Raw genomic sequence first — 18551 nt, 5'->3', positions numbered from 1 at the left:
GGTGAAAGGTCAGCTACAACACAGTACTAGTTCAAGCTGGGAGGTGGAAAGTTTAGGGGAGACATGGACGGAAAATATTTCACACAGAAGGTGGTGGGTGCCTGGAACGCATTGCCAGTGCAGGTGGTGGAAGCAGGCACATCCGCAAAATTTAAGGCATATCTTGATAGACACATGGGCAGGAGGCAAACAAAGGGATGGAAACCACATATGGACAATAAGTAGTGGCTCTAAATAAGGAATAGGAATAGGCGTAGGCTTGGAGAGCCAAAGGGCTTGTTCCTGTGCTGTGTGGTATTATATAACGTCCAAGAAATTAACCTTTAAATCACACCGACTCTAACATAATGCTGAGTTCGCCGTCCAATTCATACTGTGCTCTCAGGATATTCCCAGAAAGTTGCTTCTTCCACGGCCACCACACAAGAGAAACAAAAATGGCAAGAAGCTAATCAGACAAAAGAAATTTAATGACAGATTTCCAAAGTCATGTGGCAATATTTCATGGGAAAACTGCAAAACGCCAGGCTAAAAAAAGATTCTTTTAGGAATGATATACAATATACTGGCCAAAACAGAAAGGGTAGGGAAATTCAACCAATTAGATGGCTCCTTAAGAGAGCTTGAAAGGACATTATGATCCAAATGGTCTCCTCCTATGACCCAATAAACTTCTTAGATTCCTCTACACGCAATAAGACATTTAGTTTAATCAATCATTCCACTTTGCATGAAGTATGCATTAAAAGAAATGAAACTAATTTCAATGGTCCCAGCGAAGCTCTGTTAGGTACAGATGGTAGACAAGTTTAGTAACATTGTCATCACCTGCTTTGATTAAATTACATCTGATGGATTACAGCCTTCGTGGAAACATTTTGGAGAGGTGCAAAGGGATGTCATGTAGATAGGATTTCCCAAAGGTAGCAAATATACATTGTCAAGTACTGCGATACGGCTCAGTTGTTTTGGTGGAGGGTGGGGGGGGGGGGGCTCACTGCTCCTACAACATTTTTCGAACAATGTGACACTTGACACTTCCGTTTGATCTGCTGTCCGAAACACTGCAGGGATCTCTGTGATGTTGTGATCTGGTTTCATTTTCAATCATTGATATCACAGCAATCCTCGAGCCAGTAACAGCGGGTGAATTTACTGATCCCACTCTTAAGGGATGACAAGGCAGTAGCATTAATTCACTAATTATGTTCCACTCAAATCTAACTCCCTGTTGGTAGGGCAGAACTTTCCCTCATTCAGTAAAAGGGAGTTCAAAATCCTCAGTAAAAGCTTATCTGATACAGTCAATACTTGTTGTACACCTCTTCTATAACTATCAGTGTGAAGAGAGAGGCCTATGTTCATATACATTAATGTTTTGTTCAAATCAAAGCAATGCACAACATGAACAATTTTGAACTGCAATGACGACGGTTAAAGATAGCTGTGGTTTTGTAACAAAAAGACCTTGCAAAACAGCAACAATCAATTGATCTAACTTTTGAGTGGCAGCGCTGCAAATGGAAAAGTAGCCAAGATCCAGCGTGATTAATGACATTCTGTACCAAAATTTTGGTACCATAATCACATGAACTAGAACAATGCGACCCAAGGCTTCAAACCCAAGAAATCATTAAGCAATCCAAAACTGGCAAGAATTACTTGCATTCCCTGAATACAACTGATTCAGAGGGTCGCTCAGATTACTTATTGAATGATGGACAGATTAGAAGTAAAGTGGTATTGTCTGGCAAATCTCTTTGCTTTCGGAAGAGCGAGGAGGCAATTGAAGATGGTCCACCAATGATGCTGCCATGGTTCTTTTAATATGATTCAATGTGCCCTTCCACTGTGTATTTGAAACAAAAGAGTTCCAATGGGCACTTTTCACAAATACAATACTCATAAAATTGCCAAGAGGAAGGAATTCTTCAGTGCACTACATACTTCATAAACTCAGTCAAAGAGAACAATGCACTGATAAAATCATCCTTGGAACTTCTAGCATACAGGCCTGGAGGGTTATTACTGATAGAGTTCAGTAAGCAGCACCCAATGTAATGGCACCACAGGTTATTGTGTTCCTAACAGCCTCCGTAGGCATGTGGGTCATTTCTACGTCATCGGTAAATAGCTGCAATAATTAATTTTGGTTACACAACAAGACTGTTATAAATAGACCATAAGGGTAGCTAACCTCATCCACACTATACCACTTCAGACAGGAAGGAACCCAACTACACAACAGGGTGAGCAGTGGTATGATCACATGATCACCCCTGCCACAATTCTGCAAACAGTGGTGACCATCACTATTCATAAATGGTGCCAAACTAAGAGAAATGCAAGATCAAGACTTCAAAAAAAGAGAGTAAGGAACATGCAGCAGACCCAAAAAAACCCTGCCGAATGCCGAAAACAGCAAACCCCACAATCATCATAGGAATACTCATACACAGAAGCTTATTTCAGAGAATAGCATGAAGTACTTCAGACCCGACAAACAATGCATTGGAACAGAGGAAATCTGCAGCTTGAAGGCAGAGGTACAGGCTGCAATGCACAGCCGGTGTCTGTGGAAGAAACCCAGTGTCTCAGCTGAGCTGGTGAGTTGACCAAACGTTAAGAATTGCAAGAGTTAAAGCCAACAATCCCTTGTACAAATGGAGAGACCCAAAAGAGTGCAGTAATTCACCTGTGAATAAACAATTTGCAGCTCTAATCAGGCAGCGTCACCAAAGTGCATGGATGGAGTTGAGGAAATGAAACCATGAATACCACAAGGGAGAACATGTAAATTCCTGGAGCAACGTGCAGGAAAATCTTCACCAAGACACTGAAAGTAAATATGCATTGGTCCATTTAAAGAGATTCAGGATTCTGGTCTTACACAGTATACTTTTTGAGAGGCAAGGAGAATGCAGCAGGAATCTTAGTCAGTCTCCAAAGCATGGGAAAACCTCCCTTATTGCAGTGAAGGGGCAGCAAAATATCAAGTCACAAGGGGCGGGGCAACCCCTCCCTTACAGCCGCCAAGGGGCGGGGCAACCCCTCCCTTACAGCCGCCAAGGGGCGGGGCAACCCCTCCCTTACAGCCGCCAAGGGGCGGGGCAACCCCTCCCTTACAGCCGCCAAGGGGCGGGGCAACCCCTCCGTTGCAACCCTCATTACAGGTACAAAGAGCCGGAAAAGCTCCATTTGTAAAAAAAAATTGAACTTGTGACGTGGGTGCCACCCTGAATTGCCCAAAGGGCAGCTTAAAGTCAACCAGATTTTTATAGGTCTTGAGCCATAGTTTATTATGCAGTCTGGATGTACAAAGACAATATAATTTCTTTCTTTCCTAATGGATTTTAGTGACCCAGGTGTTTTCTTTTGTTTAAATAACAACCATCATTCTTCACATGGTCAGCTTTTCAATTCTAGCTTTTATTATTAAGTTCAAATTGTACTATCTGCCATGGTGGGATTCAAACCTACATCCCCAGCACATTCACATGCAGTTCTAGATGGCTAGTCCAGTGACATTACCACTACACCACCGCTTCTCCCTATTACAGGCGCATACCATGGGAACATCATCCAATATAGCAACAAAGCAAGAGGGACATCTGACAGAATAGAATAAAGATAAAACACTTAATCACATTAGAAAGCTACAGCAGCAGAATCATATTGTCAGTAAGATTTAATTTCAGTGAGGGGCTAAATAGAACACAAAATTGAACATCCTAGAGAGTAAAAAAGAATCTGGAGTAGTGAAATGGCATCTATCTTGGGTGATACGATCGGTACTGAACAAGTAAAATATATTTCAGAAGAAGTTTGGCAACATAGCAGATGATGTTACTGCTTGCTAAGGGATAAAACGAAATATGAGACAAATTTAAAAAGAATGCCCTTGACAATGATCACTCTTTCAAGAATGTTATTAATGCTGAGATTTTAAAATTTTACATGAATGTGCAGCATCCAGGTAAATCTACAGATGATTTAGTTAGTGATCTCTACAGACCATTGAATGATAGAACAATGGTGACTTAAAATCAGATCAATTACTTTATGCATTGCGGATAAGCCTTTGTCAGATTTATTTCAGTCCCAAGAAGACTCAACTTTAGAGGAATGGCAAGTGAAGCAGAGGTTCAGAAACAAAACCGATCAATCCTAAAAAGGAGACAATAAAACATCGCACAGGACATCTACAGAATCTATTAATTCCCTAACATATATATGACAGGCACAAGACCCTAAAACTCCTTGAACATGCTGTGGAGCAAAGAAACCAGACAGGCACACAACAGTGCCTGGCTATAAAAACCTGATTTTTTTTTTACACTAAGAAAGTTTCAGAACAATGTGCCAAAACAGAACACATCTACAGAAAAGTAAGACACCAAAGTACTACCCACAAAAATAGATTAAGGAATTAGAATAGTCTAGAGTAGCAACAGAACCAATGTTTCCCCGAGAGACATCAATGGTCCCAAATCAACTGCTTTGGCATGTAAACACTTACATCAACTGCTGTTCACAAATTTCCAGTTAGACATCAGAACACATGTTATAATATTACCAGAAATTGAGTCTTGGTTGACAAAACAGTGTGGACCCCAAACACTAGAAATTTTATCTATAACTTCACAATCAGCAATTCTCACTCACGAGTAGAAATGATTTCAATGACCTTGATCTCGTGCAAAGGGTGAAATAAGTTAAAGAACAGAAGTCAGGAAAAAATTAGTAGAAAGTTTTACTGGTCTCCAATAAGGAACCTAAATGAAAAGTAGAATTTCCTGAGGTTAGACATTCTTGTTGAAATGAAAAACAAAAAGTCACACCATAAATGGGGTGGAGAGCTGTGAAATATTTTCCATTACAATCAAAACAGAAGAAAACGCAAATTCCAAGAGGCAACAAAGTTCAAGATGAAATGCAAACAAAGAGGTAGCAACTGAAAAGTTTCATCATATGTACAGTTTTAGGCAAATGACAGACAGACAACTGAATTATGTCAGATTATCACACAGCACAGTGAGCAACTGTATATTTCAAATTCATGCCTGCTATAAAGGGGTTGACCTGAGATAATTAAGAAAAGGCAAGGTTAAGGAAAATGTTTGACATCCCCACTTTCCAAAGAGGAATTCTCAACATTAAAGGGTAGATGGGCAAGTAGACATGCATCTCCATTATCACAAGTGTGGAAGTGAGACAATGCTTTCATCAATAATTCACTTTTTGTGAAGAATGAACATGTCCAAATATTTAAGGGTTTAAAATAGTAAGTATCCTTATGGCCGTACAGATCTATAGACAAATTCACGGGCATAAATTAAAGATGTGGTACACGTAACACCATGGAAAACACTACAAAGGAACTAGCATCACACAAAGGGACGGGCTCCACCTAAATAATACTGAGAGCAGAGTCCTGGCAAATTGATAACTAGGGCTGTGGACAGCGCTTTAAACTGAATAGTGGGTGCAGTCATAGTTGTGGGGAGGTTGGCAAAGAAATGGCAAATGGAATGCAGCATGGGAAAGTGTAGGGTTGTGCACTTTGGTAGGAACGATAGAGAGACAGATTATTTTTTAAATGGTCAGGGTAGTTGGCAGTTAGAAAGGCAAATGCAATGTTAGCTTTCATCTCAAGAAGGCTAGAATTCCAGAACAGAGATGTACTCCAGAGGCTGCTCTGTTCGGACCTTTTATTTGGAATATTGTGAGCAGTTTTGGGCCCCATATTTAAGGAAGGATGTGTTTGCCTTGGAGGTGTCCATCAGGGGTTTATAAGGGATTCTTATTGAAACTTACAGAATACTGAGACACCTGGATAGAGTGGATGTTGGATGTGAAGATGATGTTTCCACAAGTAGGAAAGACTAGGATCTGAGGGTACAGCCTGCGAGTGAAGGGGTAAGTCTTTAGAGCTGAGATGAGGAGGAATTTCTTCAGACAGAGGTTGGTGAATCCATGGAATACATTGCCAAGTCATTGAGTGTATTTAAGACAGAGATAGATAGGTTCCTGATTAGTAAGGGGATCAAGGGTTATTGTGAAAACTAGGAGAATGCGGTTGAGAAACTTATCAGCCACGATCAATGGGCTGAGTGGACTCAATGGGCCAAGTGACCTGATTCTGCTGTTATGTTTTATAGTCTTATGGTAACTTGGAAGCCTTTAGCCACCTCAGACAAACAAGCATTTCCAGTTTTACCAAGAGAAGGTCTTTGGATTTGGAATAATCAATCACTCATGAGAGCGAGTCGGGTCTCATTGCTTTTGTAAACAAAATTTGCTCAGTTGAGTAAATCAAGGTCAATTCCATAAATAATTGTATCTCTCTAAACAAATCTGAAAACCTCTCAAATAAAACCGAGCCACCTTAAGAATAAAGCTACAGTCAAATTAATAGACCAGTGCCCTGTGTAATGTGAGGTTTAATAATAATGTTCTCTACTGGAGAAGGATCACCATCAACCTGAAATGTTAATTCTCTTTCTCTCTGCAAATGCTGTCTGATCTGTCTAGCACTTCCAAGATTTCTTGTTTTTCTTGCAGATTTACAACCTCTGTAGTAGTTTGATTTTATGTTGCAATGTTAGACTTTGTTGTTTCAAATCAGGTAATAATTATTTACTCTTTCCATGTAAACTTTTAACCAATTCAACATAAGATCAAATACTGCTTCTGGATACATAACCAAACAGAGCACAAATCTTCAGCAATTATGTCAAAGTTTTACAATGCACTTGTCCGGTTTCCTTGAATATTTGGGATCATTTTCCGACCAGAACACAACTTTCAAGCAAAAGGGAAAGATTCCTTTTTTGTTTGATGCATTTAAAAAGAATGAGGGTTTTTTTCTTCCAGCATCTTGGTAAATCTCCAGCTCTCAAACATCATCAATTGTGGGTTAATTGGTCTCTTATTGTCAGTTCCTCTTTGAGGTACGTTGCGCTCAAACTGATTGTCATATTTGCCTCTTGGGGCAGTTCAGTGACTGTGTGGGGCACTTTGACAACACGGATAATATTATGTACATGTAAGTCTTTTTGCCTAGAATGGCAAGATATATATAATAAACACACATACATTAGAGAATGGGAAAGGACAAGAAGGATCAAAGATGGCAATGTAGAAACAAGAGGGCCAAAACTAATTATCCAAAGAAGGGAGGTCATTGGTGGAAAGCAAAGCCTGGCATTATTTTCGTATAGCAATGTCTTTAACAAGGGCCTGACCGAGGTAAATAAAATATTTACTCAATGATGCATAAAATGGTTTGCCATATATTAGAGGTCCTCTAAAGCCAGTTGGTTGCTAAACTTAGCAAGGCAGGGATTAAAGGGATGAGCTTTAGTGGATAGAATGACCCTTTGATGTATTCTTCAGTGCTGGATATTCGCCATCTAGAAATTGCACCAAATGACCTTGAATAATGTTAGGCAAGCTGAACCTGACATGGGAATACACTGCTTCCTACATTTGCTAATTTTAATGAAAGGCAAAGGTGCGTTTAGAAGATGGAGCAATCTCTTGACCAGGCAATCTACCGGTGGGAGTTGATTTCGATCTTCAATGCTTGACATCAACAACCTCAAAATGGGATCAGAAGCCATCGTCCCAAATAGCAGTTGCAATGCATCCACTCTCAAAAGGGAAGACACTGGGTGCCAAAAACGGCTGGATGACTCAAACAATGGCAGCCTTTTTAACATCATGGGTCATGGCATAAGAACAGCAGCTACCATTTTAGGTCAAACAATAGTTGGAGCCTGCAAGATCTGGCCAGTAGCACAACTGACACGGAGAAGAATATTACAATAAGTAAAACAAACTGAAGACATGGCAGGGACATGCTCCCTAATATAGCAATCATCCTGATGACTAATAGCAATTAATTGGCAGTAAAGTACATTAAACCAATGGGGCATGCGTTCCTGAATACTTTGAGTGTGCAATAGCAGCAGGACAGGCAGCGAATTAACAGAAATGTAGCAACCAATTTGTTAATGCATAATGACCTTGAATAATTACGATAAGCCAAATGTCATATGATAATCACACAGGCAAGGGAAAATAGACATGAGGAATAAAACAGATTGATAATTTCCATAATGATCATTTCCATAACACCAACTAGATTGTAATTTTTTTTTTAAAAAAGTGCAAATTAAAGCCAAAAACATTTAAATTGCACATTCATCTCAGCAAAATGAAATAAGGTTTACTGAAAGCAAATATACAAAATCACAACTGGCAGCATCATTCAGAGATAACGTGGGTCATTTCTGAATGTAGCATTCCCTGCACCAAACATAAATGCAAACGTTTGCCAATATCCATGGCAACAGAATATTACCCAGCTCCAAGGTACCAACGTTGCAGATGTCAGCAATCAGATTTTGGCAAAAGATATTTGTAGTAAAACTCTCGAATAGTGACAGCCAAGAAATGGAAAATAAATCTCTTGCATCGCTGCAGAGGAGAGATGAGAAGTGCGTGAAAGAAGACTTGTATCACCAGCCAAGGGTAGTATATGTATTAGAAGCCTTTATCTTTTACACAGTACTTGGCATTCTCCTTTTCGCACATGCAATTCCATTACCAATTGCGAAAAACAAATAATAAAAAAATTGAGAAGTCAATTCAATCAGACAAAAAAGTAGTAATGGTCAAAACATATTGTCTGCTGCCAAGGTTTGAAACAGTTGTTCCACTTGGAAGAGACACTGGCATTTCTGGTTCGCACCAACATGGAAAGTTTGGCAATTGTACAAGACCAGAAGCAGAATTAAAATTATGTCTATACTGAATTCCTCAGTTTAGAATTAATTTCCTACACACAAAGCACACATTTGCTCCATTTCCTTTATGGAGACAATGGCTATTATCGATAGATTGTTAATCCAGACACCCAGGTAATGTTCAGGGGACCTGGGTTCAAATCCCATCATGGTAGATGGTGGCATCTGAATTCAACAAATATCTGAATTAAGACTCCGATGATGACCATGAATCCATTGCCGACTGTTGGGAAAACCCAGCTGGTTCACTGATGTCCTTTAGGGAAGGAAACTGCCATCCTTACCTGGTCTGGCCTACATGTGACTCCAGGCTCACAGCAATGTTGTTGACTCTGAACTCCCCTCTGGGCAATTAGGGATGGGCAATGTCTGCTGGCCTAGCCAGTGACATCCTCATCCCATGAATTGAAAAAAAAAACACTTGAACATTGCTACAACAAAAGCAAAATACTCTGGATGCTGGAAATCTGAACACAAATATTCATTCAATTGTAGAAATAATCCACATGCCTGGCAGCATCAATGGAGAAAGAAAAAGAGCTGTGTCTCAGGTCAACGCCGTCTCTTGTGAGGAAAGGTCATCTATCTGAAACATTAAAACTGTTTCTCTCTCCACAGAACTGATGAATATTTTAAGCATTTTCTGTTGTTTTTCACTTGAGAAATACTCCCAATGCCTTAAAATAACCAGGAAATTATCCAATTGTCCATTCTTTACACTTCCTGTTATCCAGCTAATCCTCTATGTTACCCCAAACAATGGGCCTTTATTTTCAGCAATATCGTTTGATGCAACACTCTATCAAATGCCTTAAGAAAATCTTAATACATTCCCTTTATCAATAGCACGTGTAACTTCCCCAAAGAACATCAATTTATCCATGTTGACCCTGACTGATTAGCTTGATCTTATCCAAATACTCTGCTATAACATGTTTTATAATAGCTTTGAACATCTTTCCTATGACAGATGATGAACTAACTGGCCTGTAGTTTCCTCCTCTTTGAATAAAGTGATTATGTTTACCATTTCCCAATCCAATGGAACCTTGCCCAAATCTAGGGAATTTTGAAAATGAAAACCAATACATTAGCTATTTCCCCAGCCATTTCTTTTCAGAGCTCAGGATTAAGTCCCTCAGGACCCTGGGACTATCAGCTCACAGCTCCCAGCTATAACTTCACAAACAGTGAGAATTTTCTGCTAATTTCTACTGAGTTCAGTTTTACTCAGGCTCTGTGATGCCTCATTAGGTTAAATGTTGCCTTGAAATCAAGGGCAGTCACTTCTATTAGACCTCTGGTGTTCAGCTCTTTTGCTGATGTAATTAGGTTGGGAGCTGAGTGGCACCAGTAGAATCCAAACTGTGTCAGCGAGCAGGTTATTGCTGATCGAATGTCACTTGGTAGCACTATGGACAATTCCTTCCAGTTCTTCCCCTGTCTCTTCACTGGCAGTGATATACAATATCTCAAACTTAGAATTATGAGAGGCATGAAAACACATGTCAATTGAACCTTTTTTTCTTTCATCTTATGTAAACATCACGACAATGCTGTCACTTTAAAAAGGTTATTTTGTCCTGGGTTGGTAAGAAATGCCGATGCTGGAGTCAAAGATAACACAGTGCGGTGCTGGAGTAACACAGCAGGCCAGGCAGCATGAGAGAAGCAGGAAAGTTGACATTTTGGGTCAGGACCCTTCTTGTGCTGGGTTTTTATTTTGAAGAGAGGTTGTAAAGGCTGAACTGGCTATGGGAGACAAACTGAGTGAACAATCAGAGAAGGCGTTTAAGGCTTCTATTTGAAACACTGAAAGGGGAACGACCAGTTCTCACAGATCAAGCTTTCTCGTTTTTTTTAGTTGTAGCAGTCAGAAGATGTTTAGGTCTCAGAAGAATTGGGGCTTCAGTGAAATGATTCCTAGCTGCTACATTCTCGGAAATCTCTCAATGTTGTTTTCTCCTGGATTGGTTACTTGCCTGCAAGAATCTGTGTCTGAATTCACCTTTTTGCCAAGGGGTGTGTTTATAGGATGTTACTATATTGGAACAATTAATTAATTGTATCTATCATTTGGTTAAGTTTTCTAACAGTTATTTTAAAATCCTCTTTCTTTTCTTTGTATTTTAATTGTGGTGTTTAATAAATTGTGTTTTGCTTAACATCAAGTAGTTAGACAAGTGATGCCACATTTGGAACGCACACTTCACACCTACCTGTAAAATAAGAAAAAGTTAGGGTCAAGGCTATCTTCTTAAAATATTTTGAGAGGGTAACAATGTCACAAGACCAGAATTTGTTGCCATTCCTAATTGTCCTGGAGAAAATAGTGGGAAGCTGCACCTTGTACTGCTGCAGTCCACATGCCGTAGGGACACCCACAATGATGACAGGAAGGGATTGTTGAGGGGAACTTGCTGGTAGTGCTGTTCTAATATACTTTGTGCTTTTGTTCTTCTCAGTAGCATATGTTTCACATTTGCAACTTGCTCTAAAAGAGCCCTTGTTAAGTTGCGACAGTGCACCTTGTAGCCAATGCACTCTGCTGTCACTGAGTGGGGGATACGTTGGTCCATGACGTTAGAGGTTGTGGTTGAGACTAATTCTGTTGCTGCTGACGGCCCACAGTAGCTCCAATATCCAATTTTGAGCTACTGGATCGATTTGGAATCTATCCCATTTAGCACAGTACGATGGAAGGTATCCACAATGTAAAGCCAGTACTTTCACAAGGACTGTGTGGTGGTCACTCATACCTCGTGCAACATAAATCCTCATCACTGCCCATCATGTTGTTAGCAATTTGATAGATTTGCTGTCATTATCCTCTGTCCTGACAAGGATCTAGAGGATCCACTTGGTCTAGTGTGGTAGAAGAAATTCTTTAGGTCATCTAATGAGAAAAGGCACTCGTTTTTAAACGAGATGTTGTTTTCATGCATGATAGCAACTAGGCACAAGTTGCATTCATATGATCAACATTACTACAGATATTACGAGGAAGACTCAGGTGGCGGGTCTTCTTCCTGCGAGATCATAGGCTGCTCTTCCAAACAGTCCATATGACTTCATCATTAAAGAGGAGCTTGCAGGTAGTGCTGTTCTAATACATTTTGTGCTCTTCTCCTTCTCAGCGGCAAAGGGTTTGTGTTTGCAACCTGCTCTAAAAGACGCCTCAGCAGGATTGGTAATCAGTTAGATCTTTCCTTGCCCCCACTTGACCAGAAGTCAAAGGACTTCAAATCTCTCCTGACCGTATATCTCTATGCCGTTGTCTCGTCTGGCTATGTTCTGCTGGCGACACAGGGCATAGGCAAGGTTGGCATATCATTTGTAAGGTGATTATGCCAATAACAGGCTACTGCGTAACCAGTCTGTGGGACATCTGTCAATTACGGTACAAGCTCCAAGTGTTAGGAAGTAGGGCTGTGCAGGACCGATACAGCTGGGTTTGCCATTCATGTTTTTGGTGCTTACGTTGATATAATGTGTTTTGGTGGTGTTTTATTCCTTTTAAACTTCCCCGTCTGTTTGACTTCACAGTCAACTCATTGACCATACTTTCTGATAAGAAAGCTGCGGCGTTTTCATTGCAAATTGCAGACAGTCACAAATGAACAATGTCAGTCATTTGACAATGCCTAAGCTGTTGCCTCGAATAGATATACACATGAAAGCTAATTCAATAGACTAAACTGGGAGATTTTATCAACTGAATACAATGTTATCCAACTTACGGTTTTCAAAACTTGACAATACCACTGTAAAACAGCACTAAACTCAATGATAATTATTGCATTCTTTTTCTTTGCAGTACAATTCTATAAGACAGTCTTTTACATACTGTACATGGTCGTATTTTTAAATTGAGCAGTGTCATTAGTACAGCAGAAACCTAAAGTAAAGCAACTATTGAACCTAAGAAGCCACTATGGGACTGACAGACCAAAGGTCACATGATAAAATGCTGGTTTAAGCAGTGTATAATGATGTTAATGAGTCAGAGCTTTACACACAATCATATTTAATTTGCTTTGGCAGCAATATAAAATCCTACTGGCAATAACAACTACAATGCACATTAGCAGGACAAATTTACCACTCACCATCGGTATGTTCATTAATTCACTCACTAATTTTTTGCAGATTAACTCATACTGTGCTTCTATTACAGACCAAAGACTGACATAATCATAATTCCTGTTTGTTCAGTGCAAACACAAATTCAGTTTATTCAACAAATGAAGGTCGTAATTGAGCTTAATTTTATAATTCACACATTTCTATTTCTTGTCAAAAACAGGAACAAAATCTTCTGCAAAGTAAATCGCAAAAACCATCCAAACTCTTTCAAATGCTCAGTACTCTAAAACCTGTTAAAAAGGTATTTAGCTGTTCCCAGTCCAACTCTACGCACAGATAAATGCAGTTCTAGAATCCTCATGCTAATCTTATTCAATAAAATTAAGAAGTTTTACTTCTCTGAAAATAAATCATAATTAAAAACAAAGAAATTCATGCCAACCTTTTGACATGTCAAAAGATTTAAGATCTTTCATATTACAATAATACTGCCCTTGCTGTATAAACAGAGAGCCCCATGAATGGTCTGGTCAAAGCAAATTTATGAGATCCATTCTTGTCAATTTCTATGGACAGGAAGTTGTGGAAGGTGCAGTTCTGAATTATCCCATATGTGCTTGCGTAGGCAATGCACTTTGCAAGGACTGTAATTTCATAAAATAACCCTCAATGACTCTGAACTTGTATTTTCTATTTAATCCACTGAATAATTCAGACAGAGGGACAATAGGTCCAATATTGAAGGTAATGACTTGGGTCAAAGTAAAGGTGTAGGATTTTGCATAAAAGGAACTCACAATGCCACTCAATATCAGAGAGAATTCATAAAGTTGATTTTTGGCCAGTGATATAACCTTAACCAAAGTAGGCATCAAAACCTTTCACAGTATTATTCATCTTACATTGGGAATTTGTCTCAACTCCTTAAGGAGCATATCATGGAACAGCTTTAGAACAGAAGATAGATATAAAATGCTTGATTACAGCGAGCAAGATCAATCTATTGAACAAGACTTACTTTGGCAAGTTGCAGGACCAGGAAGGCTCCTCCTCCACCGGATTCCACAATGATGGCCACAAATTTGGGATTAACTGCACAGAAGGAGCTATCCCACGTCACTTTAGACACACGTATGTCTTCATAACATTGGTCAGCTTTCATTGCCTGCCCAAAGACATGGCGAAACTTGCTCTGACGTACAACCCTACGGCTCATGGCTATAATCAAAAAGGAACAGCAAAGTTAGTTTGGAAATAACTTATTGTATCTAAAAGAGAAAAAAACAGTGTTATTTTTCTTCTTTGCAATCACATCCCAGTCTTTTCCAACCTGCTGTTATCATTTCTGTTGCTGAGACCTAAACTTGTTGGCGTGCTCCCCAACCAACATACTCCCTTGCAAGTGCCAGGATGCGTGATGTCTCTGATCGTGTTTTTGGGATCCTTAAGGGGGAGAGGCAGCAGCCCCAAGTCGTGGTCCACATTGGCACCAATGACATAGGCAGGAAGAGAGATGGGATTTAAGGCAGAAATTCAGAGAGCTAGGATGGAAGCTGAGAGGTAGGACGAACAGAGTTGTTGTCTCTGGTTTGTTGCCAATGCTACGTGCTGGTGAGGCGAGGAATAGGGAGAGAGAGAAGTTGAACACTTGGCTACAGGGATGGTGCAGGAGGGAGGGTTTTGGATTCTTGGATAATTGGGGCTCTTTCTGGGGTATGTGGGACCTCTACAAGCAAGATGGTCTTCACCTGAACCAGAGGGGTACCGATATCCTGGGGGGGGAAATTTGCTAAGGCTATTCGGGTGGGTTTGAACTAATTCAGCAGGGGGATGGGAACGAAAATTGTAGTTAGAGTATAGAAAAGGTTGAGAGTAGAGTGGTCCGAAATAAAGTTTCAGGGACGCAAGATGGCACCGCAAGCAAGAGGTTGGCTTGAAGTGTGTCTACTTCAACGCCAGGAGCGTCCGGAATAAGGTGGGTGAACTTGCAGCATGGGTTAGTACCTGGGACTTCGATGTTGTGGCCATTTCGGAGGCATGGATAGAGCAGGGACAGGAATGGTTGTTGCATGTTCCGGGATTTAGATGTTGCAGTGAGAACAGAGAAGATGGTAAAAAAGAGGGGGAGGTGTGGCATTGTTGGTCAAGGACAGTATTACAGTTGCAGAAAGGATGTTTGGGGACTCGTCAGCTGAGGTTAGAAACAGGAAAGGAGAGGTCACCCTGTTGCAAGTTTTCTATAGGCCTCCGAATCGTTCAGGAGATGTAGAGGAAAGGATAGCAAAGATGATTCTCGATAGGAGTGACAGAGACAGGGTAGTTGTCATGGGGGACTTCAACTTTCCAGATATTGACTGGGAACACGATAGTTCAAGTACTATAGATGGGTCAGCTTTTGTCCAGTGTGTGCAGGAGGGCTTCCTGACACAGAATGTAGATAGGCCAACAAGGGGCGAAGCCACATTAGATTTGGTACTGGGTAATGAGCCTGGCCAGGTGTTAGATTTGGAAGTAGGTGAGCACTTTGGTGATAGCAATCACAATTCTGTTATGTTTACTTTAGTGATGGAAAGAGATAGGTGTATACCACTGGGCAAGATTTATAGCTGGGGGAAAGGCAATTATGATGAGATTAGGCAAGATTTGGGGAACATAGGATAGGGAAGGAAACTGCAAGGGATGGGCACATTAGAAATGTGGAGCTTATTCAAGGAAAAGCTCCTGTGTGTCTTAGATAAGTATGTAGCTGTCAGGCAGGGAGGAAGCTGTAGAGTGCGGGAGCCGTGGTTTACGAAGGAGGTGGAATCTCTGGTCAAGAGGAAGAAGGCGGGTTATGTTTGGATGAGATGTGAAAGCTCAGTTAGGGCGCATGAGGGCTGCAAGGTAGCCAGGAAAAACCTAAAGAGAGAGCTCAGAAGAGCCAGGAGGAGACATGAGAAGTTGTTGGCGGATAGGATCAGGGTAAACCCTAAGGCTTTCTATAGGTATTTAAGGAATAAAAGAATGACAAAAGTAAGATTAGGCCCAATCAAGGATAGTAGTGGTAAGTTGTGTGTGGAGTCAGATGAGATAGGGGATGCGCTAAATGAATATTTTTCAACAGTATTCACTCTAGAAAACAACAATGTTGTCGAGGAGAATACTGAGATACAGGCTACTAGACTAGGTGGGATTGAAGTTCACAAGGAAGAGGTATTAGAAATCCTACAGAGGGTGGAGATAGATAAGTCCCCTGGGCCTGATGGGATTTATCCTAGGATCCTCTGGGAAGCCAGGGAGGAGATTGCTGAGCCTTTGGCATTGATCTTTAACTCGTCATTGTCTACAGGAATAGTGCCAGATGACTGGAGGATAGCAAATGTGGTTCCGCTGTTCAAGAAGGGGAGTAGAGACAACCCTGGTAATTATAGACCAGTGAGCCTTACCTCAGTTGTTGGTAAAGTGTTGGAAAAGGTTATAAGGGATAGGATTTATAATCATCCAGAAAATAATAAATTGATTAGGGATAGTCAGCACGGTTGTGAAGGGAAGGTCGTGCCTCACAAACCTTATTGAGTTCTTTGAGAAGGTGACCAAACAGGTAGATGAGAGTAAACCGGTTGATGTGGTGTATATGGATTTCAGCAAGGCGTTCGATAAGGTTCCCCACAGCAGGCTATTGTACAAAATGCGGAGGAATGGAATTGTGGGAGATATAGCAGTTTGGATCAGAAATTGGCTTGCTGAAAGAAGACAGAGGGTGGTAGTTGATGGGAAATGTTCATCCGGGAGACCAGTTACTAGTGGTGTACCGCAAGGGTCGGTGTTGGGTCCACTGCTGATTGTCATTTTTATAAATGACCTGGATGAGGGCATAGAAAGATGGGTTAGTAAATTTGCAGACAACACCAAGGTTGGTGGAGTTGTGGATAGTGATGAAGGATGCTGTAGGTTGCAGAGACACATAGATAAGCTGCAGAGCTGGGCTGAGAGGTGGCAAATGGAGTTTAATGCAGACAAGTGTGAGGTGATGCACTTTGGTAGGAGTAACCAGAAGGCAAAGTACTGGGCTAATGGTAAGATTCTTAGTAGTGTAGATGAGCAGAGAGATCTCAGTGTCCATGTACACAGATCCCTGAAAGTTGTCACCCATGTTGACAGGGATGTTCAGAAGGCATACAGTGTTTTAGCTTTTATTAATAGAGGGATCGAGTTCCGGAACCAAGACGTTATGGTGAACTTGTACTAAACTCTGGTGCGGCCGCACTTGAAGTATTGTGTACAGTTCTGGTCACCGCATTATAAGGAGGATGTGGAAGCTTTGGAAAGGGTGCAGAGGAGATTTACTAGGACATTGCCTGGTATGGAGGGAAGGTCTTACGAGGAAAGGCTGAGGGACTTGAGGCTGTTTTCATTACAGAGAAGAAGATTGAGAGGTGACTTAATTGAAAAATATAAAATAATCAGAGGGTTAGATAGGGTGGATAGGGAGAGCCTTTTTCCTAGGATGGTGACGGGCGAGCATGAGGGGGCATAGCTTTAAATTGAGGGGTGAAAGACATGGGACAGATGTCAGAGGTAGTTTCTTTACTCAGAGTGTAGTAAGGGAATGGAACGCTTTGCCTGCAACGGTAGTAGATTCACCAACTTTAGGTACATTTAAGTCGTCGTTGGATAAGCACATGGACGTACATGGAATAGTGTAGGTTAGATGGGCTCAAGATCGGTATGACAGGTCGGCACAACATCCTGGGCCGAAGGGCATGTACTGTGCTGTAATGCTCTATGTTCTATGTTCTAAGTCAGGCGGCACAGTGGCTCAGCAGTCAGCACTGCTGCCTCACAGCACCAGGGACACGGGTTCGATTCCAACCTCGGGCAACTGCCTGTGAGGAGCCTGCGCATTCTCCCCATGTCTGCATAGGTTTCCGCTGGGTACTCCAGTTTCCTCCCACAGCCCAAAGATGTACAGGTTAGGTGGATTGGCCATGCTAAATCACCCCATAGTGTCCGGGATAGCTGGATTAGCCATGGGAAATGTGGAGTTATGAGGACAGGATCAGTGCAAACTTGTTGGGCCAAATAGTCTCTTTCTGCACTGTAGGGATTCTATCTGGTCAGTTAGGAGGTGCTGGAAATGACTGAACTGTAAATTTCTCCTGTCTCCTATTTGAACCTCAGTGTCTGTAATTCCTTACTGAACTATTTAGCCAGCCTTATAACCTCAACTAAAAGAGCAATCAAGCAATTTGTTTCTTTTGCACAATGCGATTCAGTAAATGCCAACCTGTCTACATTGGGAACTGTCCAGTTTTCTGTCAGAATCACCACTGATGGTATAGCTCAAGGAAGCATAACACAGGAAATAATTTAGCCTACATCTATGACAACCTGCATCCCTTCAATAACTCGCACAGCACAACAGGATACCAATCCACTGCTTAATGAATGAGTCTTGAAATGGCCACTATGAATCATAAGCAGATTGGAACAGGCTTTCTGAACAATAATTTTTGTTTGGAAAATTTCTCATCTTGAATATAGCAAAATTAATTTAAGTGAACCGTAATGAGAGGGGTTACCTAAGAGAAGATCAACTCAGGTGCACACAGAGTAAGAAAACAAAATGTTAATAAAATCAACCTACAGAAATGTAGCCAAGATGAAAGCTGC

The 18551-nt window shown here is 41.0% G+C and overlaps 1 protein-coding gene across 5 annotated transcripts in view; it reads right to left on the bottom strand.

Annotated features, from left to right (window-relative positions):
* The window catches only part of LOC125464515 (coronin-6-like), a 222945-nt gene that overhangs the window by 147420 nt on the left and 56974 nt on the right, over positions 1-18551 (bottom strand). For all 5 annotated transcript variants that reach the window (XM_048556953.2, XM_048556954.2, XM_048556952.2 and 2 more), the window contains one exon: positions 13918-14117. In XM_048556953.2, coding sequence (XP_048412910.1) covers positions 13918-14115 — 198 coding nt within the window. In that variant the 5' untranslated portion in view covers positions 14116-14117. The remainder of the gene's footprint in view (positions 1-13917; positions 14118-18551) is intronic.

Source organism: Stegostoma tigrinum, chromosome 27 (genome assembly GCF_030684315.1).
Source record: "Stegostoma tigrinum isolate sSteTig4 chromosome 27, sSteTig4.hap1, whole genome shotgun sequence".
NCBI classification, from domain to species: domain Eukaryota; kingdom Metazoa; phylum Chordata; class Chondrichthyes; order Orectolobiformes; family Stegostomatidae; genus Stegostoma; species Stegostoma tigrinum.
Note: the sequence above shows the minus strand (reverse complement) of the source record. Positions and strands in the feature narration are given on the sequence as shown.